Genomic DNA, 14,653 nt, shown 5'->3' with positions numbered 1-14,653 from the left:
GCAAATTATACTTAAAGGGTTGACGGTGGATATGCAATGGCAAGCATTTAAAGATCGCATGGATGAACTACAACAATTGTTCATCCCAGTTTGGCAAAAGAATAAACCAGGGAAGGCAGTGCACCCGTGGCTGACAAGGGAAATTAGGGATAGTATCAAGTCCAAAGAAGAAACATATAAAGTAACAAAAAAAAAGCGGCACACCTGAGGACTGGGAGAAATTCAGAGACCAGCAGAGGAGAACAAAGGGCTTAATTAGGAAAGGGAAAAAAGATTATGAGAGAAAGCTGGCAGGGAACGTAAAAACTGACTGTAAAAGCTTTTATAGATACGTGAAAAGAAAAAGATTGGTCAAGACAAACGTAGGTCCTTTACAGTCAGAAACAGGTGAATTGATCATCGGGAACAAAGACATGGCAGACCAATTGAATAACTACTTTGGTTCTGTCTTCACTAAGGAGGACATAAATAATCCTCCGGAAATAGTAAGGGACCAAGGGTCTAGTGAGATGGATGAACTGAGGGAAATACATGTTAGTAGGGAAGTGGTGTTAGGTAAATTGAAGGGATTAAAGGTGGATAAATCCCCAGGGCCAGATGGTCTGCATCCCAGAGTGCTTAAGGAAGTAGCCCAAGAAATGGTGGATGCATTAGTGATAATTTTTCAAAACTCCTTAGATTTTGGATTAGTTCCTGAGGATTGGAGGGTAGCTAATTTAACCCCACTTTTTAAAAAAGGAGGGAGAGAGAAACCGGGGAATTATAGACCGGTTAGTCTGACATCAGTGGTGGGGAAAACGCTAGAGTCGGTTATCAAAGATGTGATAACAGCACATTTGGAAAGAGGTGAAATCATCAGACAAAGTCAGCATGGATTTGAGAAAGGAAAATCATGTCTAACGAATCTTATAGAATTTTTTGAAGATGTAACTAGTAGAGTGGATAGGGGAGAGGCAGTGGATGTGGTATATTTAGATTTTCAAAAGGCTTTTGACAAGGTCCCACACAGGAGATTAGTGTGCAAACTTAAAGCACATGGTATTGGGGGTATGGTATTGATGTGGATAGAGAATTGGTTGGCTGACAGGAAGCAAAGAGTGGGAGTAAACGGGACCTTTTCAGAATGGCAGGCAGTGACTAGTGGGGTACCGCAAGGCTCAGTGCTGGGACCCAAGTTGTTTACAATATATATTAATGATTTAGACAAGGGAATAAAATGCAGCATCTCCAAGTTTGCCGTTGACACGAAGCTGGGCAGCGTTGTTAGCTGTGAGGAGGATGCTAAGAGGATGCAGGGTGACTTGGATAGGTTAGGTGATTGGACAAATTCATGGCAGATGCAATTTAATGTGGATAAATGTGAGGTTATCCACTTTGGTTGCAAGAACAGGAAAACAGATTATTATCTGAATAGTGGCCGATTAGGAAAAGGGGAGATGCAACGAGACCTGGGTGTCATTGTACACCAGTCATTGAAGGTGGGCATGCAGGTACAGCAGGCGGTGAAAAAGGCAAATGGTATGTTGGCATTCATAGCAAAAGGATTTGAGTACAGGAGCAGGGAAGTTCTACTGCAGTTGTACAAGGCCTTGGTGAGACCGCACCTAGAATATTGTGTGCAGTTTTTTGATCCCCAAATCTGAGGAAAGACATTCTTGCCATAGAGGGAGTACAGAGAAGGTTCACCAGATTGATTCCTGGGATGGCAAGACTTTCATATGAAGAAAGACTGGATCAACTAGGCTCACATTCACTGGAATTTAGAAGATTGAGGGGGGATCTTATTGAAATGTATAAAATTCTAAAGGGATTGGACAGGCTAGATGCAGAAAGATTGTTTCCAATGTTGGGGAAGTCCAGAATGAGGGGTCACAGTTTAAGGATAAAGGGGAAGCTTTTTAGGACCGAGATGAGGGAAAACTTCTTCACACAGAGAGTGGTGAATCTGTGGAATTCTCTACCACAGGAAACAGTTGAGGCTGGTTCATTGGCTATATTTAAGAGTAAGTTAGATATGGCCCTTGTGGCTAAAGGGATCAGGGGGTATGGAGAGAAAGCAGGTACAGGGTTCTGAGTTGGATGATCAGCCATGATCACACTGAATGGCGGTGCAGGCTCAAAGGGCCAAATGGCCTACTCCTGCACCTATTTTCTATGTTTCTACCTCAGACAGCTGAGGAAGTTTGGTATGGGCCCCAAATCCTAAGAACTTTCTACAGGGGCACAATTGAGTGCATCCTGACTGGCTGCATCACTGCCTGGTATGGGAATTGTACCTCCCCTAATCACAGGATTCTGCAGAGAATGGTGTTGTCAGCCCAGTGTATCTGTAGTTGTGAACTTCACATGGTTCAGGACATTTACACAGACAGGTGTGAAAAAGGGGCCTGTAGGATCATTAGGGACCCAAGCCACCCCAACCGCAATCTATTCCAGCTGCTACCAACAGGGAATGGTACCACAACATGAAAGCCAGTTGAAGCTATACTGGACTTAAGGTAGTGGTCTTGTGATGGTGGAGTGATGTCATTTTCCCACCAGTAGAGGTCATGTGACAGGTGTTGGTTTTTTTTACAGGGTATAAAAGGAGGACCCTTCCTTGTGAGGAGGGGCAGTTCGTGGCTGCATTTGCCATTTTGACTCCATGCCACTGCATGGTCCAATATTATGATGCAGTTTGGTTGAAAGATGGAGTTTTATTTAATGCCTAAAGTTTAAAAGGTCATTGCCAGCAGTTTTTTTATAATACTGCCAGTTAAAAAATCAGTGGAGAGTGAAGATCGGAGTTCGGGAGCTAAAAGATCAAGGAAAGTCGATTTCAATGGTGATACAGGTTTGACCTTGTTTGATCCCCATTCGGAAAGAATTTGTTGGCTGTCCCTCTGATAACCCCTGTGAATAGCAGAAAGGGTTTGAGTACAGTTTTGTCAAGGAAAGGTCAGTGCCCTTAAGCCGTTTCATTTTCATTTTCGTAAATTCTCCGTGGGAAAAGTATAGTTCGACTGGGAGCTGCAACAACACAACGCGAAAGAGAATTTAAATCGTCTAAAAAGTCTCTCCTTTAATGGACTGTAAGCATTTTTGTCTGAGGTAATAGGACTGTAAGAACTTTTGCAGTCCTACTTTGAAGAACTGTTTTTGCAACATCGCTTTAAGAACTGTTTTTGCTTTATTCCTTTAAGAACTGTTTAAGCTGCCGCACAGCAGCTGATTTCCGATTACGTTAGTGGTTCGTTTGTTTTTGGGGGTTTGTTTTTCAGTGTTTAATAAACGTGTTATTTGTTATAAAAACCCTGCCTCACTTATATATTTATTGTTGCTGAATCCGTAACATATGTTACATAGACTGTTCTATTTATTATAAATTATTATTTCTGTATATTGCACATTTAGATGGAGACATAACTTAAAGATTTTTAGTCCTCATGTATGAAAAGGATGTAAGAAATAAAGTCAATTCAATTCAATTCATGAGGACTGCTCATGAAGGACCCTAATGTTGGAATCAAAATTGCCGGATGAAATATTAACAAACTCAGATATGCTCTAATAGCTGAAAGTGAGGAGGATCTGAGGAAGCTTCTAATCAAAGTGAAAGAAGAGAGTGCAAAAGCTGGCTTGTTGCTCAATATTAAGAAAACCACGATTATGTTGACCAGCCCTATTAACTCCATGGTAATAAATGGAAAGGAAGTGGAAGCAGTGATGGAGTTTGTCTTCCTTGATTCAAAGATTTCTAAGATGGTAACTGCAGCCACAAAATCAAATGGCGTTTATTTCTGGGGAGGTCAGCAATGGCAAATTTAGATAAAATACCAAAGAGCAGAGACATAACATTGTCTACAAAGATCTGTATAGTCAAGTCTATGGTATTTCCAATTGTGATGTATGGCTATGAGAGCTAAGAATCAACACCTTAGAACTTGGATGCTGGAGGAAAGTGTTAAGAGTTTGTTGGACAAGAAGAAGATCCAACAAGTCAATACTTGAAGAAATACAGCCAGACTACTTGATTATGAGACAAAAGCCCAAATATTTTGGCCACATCATGAGAAGACAGGATTCCTTGGAGAAGACTCATGTTGGGTAAAACAGAAGGTAAAAGAAGGAGAGGATGACAGAGGCTACGATGGATAGATAATATTACTCAGATAATGCGTATGACCTTGGGGGATCTTAGACAGGGAGCTTCCAACAAGAAGGTTTGGTGTGCAGGGGTCCAAGAGGTTACAAAGAGTTGGACTCAACTTGATGACTGATCAAACAAAAAAAATGTCAGAAAGATCCTGAGGCCAACCTGCTAGGAGAATTACTCAGACAGCTGGCAAAGGACATGGAAATGGAAGTGGGTGATGCAGAGCCAGAGGACCAGAGACATTGGCAGGACAAGCCACTGGTGGGATGTACTATTGCCAGTTGTCAGAGGTGGCTGTTACAAGAAAGTCCTACCAATGGCTGGAAATGACAGGACTAAGGAACAGCACAGAGGCACTGCTCAAGGTTACACAGAACAGGCACTGCATAAGGCTATACAGAACAGGCACTGAGCACAACAGCAACAGAAGCAAGGGTCTTTCACACCAGCCAAGACCCAAGATGCAGACTGCACAAGGAATCCACTGAAACTATCCAACACATTGTAGCAGGGTGCAAGATTTAGGCAGGGACAGTGTACACTGAATAGCAGAACCAGTTGCAGAAATTGTGTACAGGAACATCTGCAATGAGTATGGATTGGACACTCCCAAGTCCAAATGGGAAACACACGAGAAGGTAGTGCAGAATGACAGAGAACCTATGGGACTTCCAAATACAGTCTGATAAGCAGGTACAGTCGACCTTCACTAATCTAACTATAGTACTTGTAATCCGGTTCCTTCGATAATCCGGCACTGATTTCAAATTTTCCGCGCAACTGTAATTTCAAATTTCCCAGGCCACCGTACCAATCTGCTGCGCAGCTTTGATTTCGTTAGATCTGTTCGTGCGTTGGCGTGCTCTTATAGGCACAGACAGGCGATCCCTGCTTGTTTTCCTGCATTTATTAATGTCATTTGAGTGAGGCGAGGCCGCCCGGCACCTGTTCGTCTCACCCACCAGCGACAGGGTAGCTGGTGCGCACTGGGTCAGTCTGCCTCCTCGCCCACCTGCCAGCAGTCGTGAACTACCCTCCGGTGTCGCCCAGTGTCAGTTCTCTTCTGCCTACGACCTCAGATCAGATGTGGCGACCTGCTGAATTTAAGCATATTACTAAGCTGTTGAAAAGAAACTAATAAGGATTCCCTCAGTAACTGTGAGTGAAGAGGGAAGAGCTCAGTGTCGAATCCCTGGCCACCTGGAGGTCGCGTGAAATGTGGTGTATAGAAGACCTCCTTTCTCCGACTTCTGCTTCTGCTCACCCAGATGTGTTGCCATGATCATCAACAGTTTTTGAAGAAACTGTTGAGCCAGTTTCATCACCAGTTCCTGATGCTTCACTCATTTTTCAAGATGAAGATGTTGATGATCCTGACAACCCCACACTTGCAAACATGTGACTTTGCCTGCAGGTATATTAAACGTCTCACTTTAGAAGCGGAAGTGCTCAACTGTTCTGTATAAGTTAATTCTGTACATTTACCTGTACCCTTTATTTTATCTGTGCCTGTACATTACATTACTTCATTAAAATTTCACTTGCTACTCATTTAATATTCTGTTCCATTATTATCTAATTTATACTGATTTACATGATATTTTAAAAATATGATGAGGCGGTCAGCTATTGCTTAACGTGACCCTTCTGTAATTCGGCATTTTCACTAATCCAGCACTCCTCATGCCCCAATGGTGTCGGATTATAGAAGGTCGACCTGTAATGGCAAACCAACCAGACATAGTAATACTGGACATTGAGCAGAAGAAATCAATAGTAATAGATGTGGCAATCCCAAATGACAGTAACATCAAGAAGAAAGAATATGAGAAGCTGAAGAAATACCAGGGCTTGAAAGAGCAGATTGAAAGAATGTGGAAGGTTAAAGACAGAGTAATCCTGGTGGTGAACTGTCACTTGGAGCTGTGACACCTGGACTGGAAAAGTGGCTGCAATAAATCCCAGGAACAACATCTGAAATCTCGGTCCAGAAGAGAGCTCTACTAGGAACAGCAAGGATTCTGTGCCAAACCCTCAAGCTCCCGGGCCTCTGGTAGAGGACTCAAGATTAAGCAAAAAATAGACATTCACACCACCCATAGGAGGTGAAAAATTATATAATAGCTAAATTAAATATGTAGTGCAAAAACAAAAGTGAAAAAATTAGTGAGGTAACGTTCATGGGTTCACTGTCAATTCAAAACTCAGATAGCAGAGGGGAAGAAGCTGTTCCTGAATCATTGAGTGTGTGTCATCAGGCTTCATTACCTCCTTCCTGATGGTAACAATGAGAAGAGGGCATGCCCTGGTTGGTGGGAGTCCTTAATGATGGATGCCACCTTTTTGAGGCATCGTTCCTTGAAAATGTCTTGGATACAAATGAGGCTGGTACCCATGATGGAGCTAGCCAACTTTACAGCTCTCTGTAGCTTACTTCAATCCTATGCAATAGCACCTCAACCCCATACCAGACAGTAATGCAACCAGTTAGAATGCTCTCCGTGGTATTTCTGTAGAAATACGCAAGTGTTTTAGGTGACTTAACAAATTTCTTCGAACTCCTAATGAAATATAGCCACTGTCCTGCTTTCTTTATAGCTGCATCAAATTGTCGGGACCAGTTTTGATCCTTAGAGGTGTTAGTGCCCAGGAACTTGAAAATGCTCACTCTTTCCACTTCTGATCCCTCTAGGAGGACTGGTGTTTGTTCCCTCATCTTACCCTTTTTGATAAATATTTTTGCTGACATTATCTCTTCATGAAATCATGCCATTTACCATAATTATGTTTATTTCATTGAATGCAAGACCATAGTGAACTATAGTAAAAAAGTGGATAACAAATGTGGAACAATTTATATTTATACCAGGATGGTCAGAGTCATCAGTGTAGTAATCAACATGCTATGCCCCTCCAGTTGCAGGATGTCTGATATTTTGTGGACACACCTTAAGACAATCTGAAGTCTTTAGTATCATCTCCCTTTAGTACACTGACTTTAGTATATTAATCCATTGGAGAGATCTTTAATTTATTACAACCTGTGTTTTTTGCATTTACAGAATGCTAAAACACTTTCTATCCATTACAAATTATGCTAAAATGTGTATATCAGCCATTCATAATTGACAACATAAAAATGGATTTGCCTTCAAATTGTGTGAAATTAACTCAACAGCTTGGGCACATTTAGAAGGCAAATCCAATTTGAAAACACAAAATTCTATAGCATTTTACTTAAGGAATATTAAATCTTACCATAATGATTTGGATTTTTAAGAGCTCTTATGTAAAGAAATGTTGAGCGTATCCACTCCAAGGCCACATTAACATCAGTGATGGTATTCAGTATTATTTCTGCATTCAAATGTTCAACAAGATGCTTGTGTAAACTACCAAAAGAAAGAGATAGGAAATTTCAAAATCCATCAACTTAAATACTTACCATTTAATGCTTCCAGAAAAAAAAGTATTTTGGATAATAAATACAATATAGAAATTATGAATATCTACCAATATGTGATTAGCCATGTGTTGATTGTAGCAACTGAAATTTAATTCAATTACAGTAAAAATAAATATAACGTGTTGCTTTCCAAGTTAGTGTCCAAGCCAAACTTCTGTACTATATTTCAAGATTTAGACTTTTTAAATATTATTAGTAACAACAAATAAAATTTCTGGGTAAAAGATGGTCAAGCTACATCTGTAAAGAAAGAGCAAGAAATAATATACTGGATTGATGACTGTATTTGATCATCCTTGTAGAAAACCATGAGAACAGCCAGTTGATTAATTGCACTGCTTTTCTACTCTGGCCACTTGGAAGACAGAAGTGAGCGTAAAACAAGGCTGATAACAGTGGGGTCTTAAGATGGACGTTACCTGGAACCCTTACTGAAAATCACTGCTTTCGAAGGCAGCAATTACATTGACTAAATGTGGAAGACAAGCCACTTAGGTCTTTCACATCCCGGAGTCTTTTGGAGGAACCTCAACAGCAAAAAAGGCTTTGGACAACACAATAGAGCAGCAGACACTGGCACAAAGGTGGCATCTTGCTGGCTGAAAAAATCTGTGAGTGGCTTTTAGTATTTTTAAACTTCATGGCTGTAAGAACTATCAATAACTTAATAAATATTTTTAAATTTCACATTTAAAAACTTGTAAAATTGAATGAGAGAAAAATATTTCAATGTTTCAAAAAATAAAGTAAAACACTTTTAAAGAATTAACAGCATTAAAGTACAATAATTTAGAAAATGAAGGACGAAGGGTCTTGGCCAAAATGTTGACTGTTTACTCTTTTCCATAGGCGCTGCCTGGCCTGATGAATTCCTCCAGCGTTTTGTGTGTATTGTTAAGATTTCCAGCATCTGCAGATTTTCTCTTGTTTGTAAATTCCTCTGTTATTATTTCAGAGCAGGGGTCATCAACCTTTTTTGCACCGCGGACTAGTTTGATGTTGACAATATTCTTGTGGACCAGCCAATGGGGGGGGGGAGGGGTGTTAATCATGACCGGAATATAGGTGATAAGACAACTATGAGTCACTTATAAGTGGCTAATACACTCAATTTCGTTTCTAAAAGGGTTTATCTAACAAATTTAATATTGTATTTTCCTCGTATGAACATATAAAATCATTGCAACACACCAATATCGCTGAATCAGTGGGAGCCCTGAGCTTGTTTCCCTGCAGCAAGACGGTTCCTTCGAGGGGTGATGGGAGACAGCGATACTCGAAGGGGTTTCCTTATGTCCAGTCTATTCTGCAATTTAGCTTTCATGGCTCTCAGCACTTGCTTCTGTTCCACTTGCTCACGTTTTTTCCGCTCAAAAAACAAAGCGGGCTTGTCTTTAAGTGCAGGGTGCTTGGACTTAAAGTACCAAAGCAGTTTTGAGGGCATCATTGCCTCATTAGACAGCCTCTGGGCCCATACTCCAGCCTCCCGCCCACCTTCTGCTGCTAGACGCCTTGGCCAGGTGCGGCTGGTCGTGGGTGGGGTGAGAGGACAAGATAAGGGCCGGAGGTCCCCGTGCTGGGGCCGTGGAGGTTGCAGTCCAGAGTGAGCGACCAAACGAGCGAGGAGGAGTGCGGCAGGAGTGCAAGGAGGCGTGCACCCACCCCCCCCCCGTAGGTAGGTAGGATCTATCGGCCGACAAAAGTTTGGCTCAAGGGATGACTTTCAGTAGATCGTAACGAGGTAGTCGCTCTGCTACTTACGAAACCCTGAGCCCGAATTAGGTCGTCTGCCAATATTTTAGCACTGGGTTCCCCACGAACATTCAGTGTGCTAAACATGTTTAGAGGTGGCACCCATCTGTCTGTGCTCCAGGCCGGTAGCAATGGCACTTCTCGCTGGCCGCATGTGGCGGCCGGTTACCCGAGGCCAACCAGTGATCCCTGGCGCTAGGGTACCACTGCGTTTAGGCAACTGATGACCTCGCATGGGTAATGACCTTGCTTGCATTCAAGTTCATCAGTGGGTGTGACAGGGGATGAAGAAATGTGCAGATGACTCATATCGTTTCATATCGCCAAATCATATTGTTTTCTCGTGGCCCGGTAGCACATGCTTTGCGGCCTGGTGGTTGGGGACCACTGTTTCAGAGGATCTGTCCTGGGTCTAGCATTTAAGTACCGAAGGAAGTATAACAGCACCTCTAATTTCTTAGAAGTTTGCAAATATTTGGCATGTTATCTAAAACTTTGACAAGCTTCTATAGGTGTGTGGTTCTTTGTCCTGATGAAGGCCAAAACATCAACTGTTTACTCTTCTGACCTGCTGAGTTCCTCCAGAGGAAGTTACAGAGGAAGTTAAAGTTGCTGACCCTATCTACCTCTGATCCCCTGATGAGGACTGACTCTTTGGTTTCCTCCTCCTGAAGTCAATAATTTGCTCCTTGGTCTTTCTGACATTGAGTGAGAAGTTGTTATTGTGGCACCACTCAGCCAGATTTTCAATCTCCCTCCTATATGCTGACTCATCACCATCTTTGATTCAGCCAATGACAATGTCCTTAGCCTCACAGTCATAAATATAAAGTGAGTAGAGCAGAGGGCTAAACGTACAGCCTTGTGGTGCACCTGTGCTGATGGAGATTGTGGATGACATGCTGTCAATCCAAACTGATTGGAGTCTGCAAGTGAAGAAATCAAAGGTCCAGTTACACAAGGGGGTATTGAGGGAAAGGTCTTGGAGCTTATTGATTAGTTTTGAGGGGATGATAGCGTTGAATGCCTAGCTGTAGTCAATGAAGAGCATCCTGATATATGCATCTTTAGTTTCCAGATATTCCAAGGTTGAATGAAGAGCCAATGAAATGGCATCTGCTGTTGACCTGTTGTGATGGTAGACAAACTGGAGCAGATCCAAGACCCTTCTCAGGAAGGAGTTGATATATTTCATCACCAATCTCATCACTTCATCACAGTGGATGTAAGTGCTTTTGAATGACAGTAATTGAGGTAGGTTACCATATTCTTCTTAGGCGCTGGTATAATTAATGCCTGCTTGAAGCAGGAGGGTACCTTAAGCTGCCTAAATAAGAGGCTAAAGATATTGATGAACATTCAAGTCAGTTGATCGGCACGGTCTTTAGTATTCAGGCAGTTACTCCATCTGGGATGGATGCTTTCTGTAGGTTCACCTGTTGGTCTCAGAGTCTGAAATCAGTCATTGGGACTTTGGAATATATAGTTCCAAAACTTAAATGGAATTGATAAAAGGAAAAACAACCCATCCGCAATGTAATCAATATGTAATATAAATTTACAGAAAAATTATGGAATTGTTCAAGAGCTGCATTGGATGACTTTGGATTAATACTGGATGGGTGAAATAAGTCAGTCTAAGGGATGTGACCTACATCATGAACATCTACAAATTAAAGAGGACATCACCAATGACAATAAATTCTTAATACTTGCAAACTAGATTTTAATTCTATTTGTATTTGTTTGTAATTTTGCCTGTAACATATACACTGTACATGTGAGCTCCATGTATTCCTATTATCTCTAAAAAGACATTAGGAGTGTCTGGTTATTTCCTCAAAACAATAAATACATCTTTATGAAATTCAGAATGGAACATATATTTTCAAGATCCATCACCTTTGCTGCCAGTTTCCACTGAAAGTTCACTTCCACATGGTCATCCCTCAATGGATTAATTAAGGCAAGCAGCACAGCTGTGTTAAGGACAAATAAAGTCTCACCAATTTTTTGAAGAGGTAACTAATAGAGTTAATGAGGTTAATGTAGTTTATGTGGTGTACATTGTTCTTCAGAGAGTTTTTGATAAGTGATTACATTAGAGGCTTATCAGCAAAGCAGAAGTACATGATAATTAATAACATATATACAAAGTTAGTTAAGTAATTGGCAAAAAAAAACAATTGTAGTGAGGTTATTTATCAGACCCAAGATAGTGAGTTCTCAAAGGATTGGTGTCAGCATGTTGTTTTCTTTGTTCTACATTAATGATTTCAATTTTGGTTGTAATTTGTAGTTTCTAAATTTGCAGGTGACAAAAAAATGGAATATTGTTAACTATGAAGAGGATAGTGATAAATTGTGCCATGATATTAATGGCTGACTGAATGGGTAAATTTATACTAAATACGGTTAATGTGAGAAATGTGAGGTGATCCATCTGGTAAGAAAGATAAGGAGAGGCAAATACAGAATAAGAAATACTGTTTTGAAAAGGGTGCTAGAGCACAGGGTTCTAGGGGCATAGGTGCAAAAGTCAATAAAAGTGGTAGGACAGGCTGAGACAACAATTAAGATATACACAATTATAGGCTTTATCAATTAAGGTATAGATTATAAAAGCAGAAAAGTCATGCAGAATCTTTATAAAGCACTGGGTCAAGCCTCAAATGGAGTATTGTATGCAATTCTGGTTGCCTCATTATAAGGAGGATATAAAGGCATATAGAGAATCAAGGGAAGATTTATGAGAATGGTTGCTGGGTTGAGGATCTACTATTGCAACAACAGATTTTATAGGCAGGGAATGTTTTCTTTGGAGAAGATGTTTTCTTTGGAAACCTGCAAGAGATGATGAATGGTTTAGACAGAATGGATGGTGGAAGACCATTTCCTTTGGTGGATGGGTTGAGGATGAGAAATCACAAATATCAACTATCAGGGAAGAGAAGTCAGTGACATAAGAAAAACTTCTGTTTTAAATACGATTGGAATCTGGAACATACTATAGTTGTGGTAGAGGCTGGTTCCACCATGATTTTCTAGAGAAATTGGATAGATAAATGACAAAGATTCAACCCACACAAACCAGCGGGCACCCATCTGTATTAATCCCATTTTTCAGTACTTGGTGAATCGCCTTCTATGCCTAGGGGATTTAAATGTTTATCTCAACACTTTCTGAATACAGCCAGCCATTTTTCGTCATTGACTTCTTGTCCATATGCATGCCAAATAAACCAAAACTAACAGTTAAAGCTTCACTTTCAAAGTCTGAGCATGACAAGAATGTGGAATACATGAAATATATTACATTTCAGTGTTAAAGTTATTTTGAGTATTATTTTAAAAAGGAAATATTTCCTTGTAGGAAGAATTTTCTGTAAGCCTGTTATGGTATCATTCAATTCGACTAAGGAAATTAGAGTTGGAGTATAAAATAGCAGATGTTAAAAACCTCAATGGCTCTTCACACAGCCTTAGACCACCTGGACAATACAAACACCTATGTCAGGATGCTGTTCATCGACTATAGCTCAGCATTTAACACCATCAATCCCACAATCCTGATAGGTAAGTTACAGAACATGGGCCTCTGTACTTCCCTCTGCAATTGGATCCTTCCTAACCAGAAGACCACAATCTGTGTGGACTGGTGATATCTCTTCCTCGCTGTTGATCAACACTAATGCACCTAAGAGGTGCCCACTGCTCTACTCTCTCTACACCCATGACTGTGGGGCTGCTTACAGCTCAAATACCATCTATAATTTTGCTGATGATACAACCATTGTTGGTAGAATCTCAGATGGAGATGAGAGGGTGTACAGAGGCAAGATATACCAACTAGTAGAGTGGTGTCATAGCAACAACCTTGCACTAACATCAGTAAGACGAAAGAGCTGATTGTGGACTTCAGGAAGGACAAGACAAAGGAACACATTCCAATTCTCATAGAAGGATCAGAAGTAGCGAGAGCGAGCAGCTTCAAATTCCTGGGTGTCAAGATCTCTGAGAACCTAACCTAGTCCCAACATATCGATGCAGCTATAAAGGCAGCAAGACAGTGACTATACTTCATTAGGAGTTTGAAGAGTTTGGTATGTCAACAAAAACACTCAAAAACTTCCATAGATGTACAATGGAGAGTGTTCTGACAGGCTATTTCATGGTCTGGTATGGGGGGGGGGGGGGTGGATACCGCACAGGACTGAAAGAGGCTGGAGAGTGTCGTAAATTTAGTTAACTCCATCCTGGGTACTAGCCTACAAAGTACTCAGCACATCTTCAAGGAATGATGTCTCAGAATGGCAGCATCCATTATTAAGGACCCCCAGCATCCAGGGCATGCCCTTTTCTCATTGTTACCATCAGGTAGGAGGTACAGAAGCCCGAAGACACACACTCAACGATTCAAGAACAGCTTTTTCCCCTCTGCCATCTGATTCCTAAATAGACATTGAACCTGTGAACACTACCTCACTTTTTTAATATATATTATTTCTGTTTTTGCATGATTTTTAATCTATTCAATATACATACACAGTAATTCATTTATTTATTTATTTATTCATTTTCGTCTATATTATGTGTTGCATTGAACTGCTGCTGCTGCGAAGTTAACAAATTTTACAACACATGCCAGTGATAATAAACCTGATTCTGATTTTAAAGTAAAAACTGAGAATGCTCTAAGTATCTGGGTAGCCAAGAAGCATCACTGGAGAGAGAGAGTTGATGCCTTGCATGAAGGATACTTAAGGATTTGACTCCATTTTTCATCTTCAGCTGCTGCTTACCCTGCCAGAACCACCAACATTCTCTGTGTTTTTATATAGAAAAGAGTACCTGCTTTCAATAGTATATGCTCCATTTAACATCAGTGTGTACTTGTCCTTTGTTCGATTTCTAGTCATTATGACTACCGTAGCACTGGTATCAAACTGAAAGAAATTGCAGACAATATTCAAAAACTGAAAGTTTTATATATGATTAGGCAAAGTATTAAAGAGTCTGGAAATTACCTCACACACTCAGTGATTCAAGAACACTTTCTTCCCCTCTACCATATAATTCCTAAGTGGAAATTTAACCCATAAACGCTACCTCATATAGATATACAGGTACACACACACACATATAATTTCTGTTTTGCACAATTTTTAATCTGCCTACTTAATATACACATATACTTAGTGTAATTGATCTACTTATTTTTTCTTTTCTATACATCATGTATTGCATTGTTTTGCTGCTGCTGTTAACAAATTTCATGACACACGTTGGTGATAATAAAC

The 14,653-nt window shown here is 40.5% G+C and overlaps 1 protein-coding gene across 1 annotated transcript in view; it reads right to left on the bottom strand.

Moving 5' to 3' along the window:
• The window catches only part of hfm1 (helicase for meiosis 1), a 125,319-nt gene that overhangs the window by 61,511 nt on the left and 49,155 nt on the right, over positions 1–14,653 (bottom strand). Inside the window, exons 17-18 of the mRNA XM_059985228.1 lie at positions 14,205–14,299; positions 7,394–7,527 (exon numbers count right to left, since the gene is read on the bottom strand). Coding sequence (XP_059841211.1) covers positions 7,394–7,527; positions 14,205–14,299 — 229 coding nt within the window. The remainder of the gene's footprint in view (positions 1–7,393; positions 7,528–14,204; positions 14,300–14,653) is intronic.

Source organism: Hypanus sabinus, chromosome 11 (genome assembly GCF_030144855.1).
Source record: "Hypanus sabinus isolate sHypSab1 chromosome 11, sHypSab1.hap1, whole genome shotgun sequence".
NCBI lineage: Eukaryota > Metazoa > Chordata > Chondrichthyes > Myliobatiformes > Dasyatidae > Hypanus > Hypanus sabinus.
The sequence above is the reverse complement of the archived record's forward strand: the minus strand, read 5'-3'. Positions and strand labels throughout refer to the sequence as shown.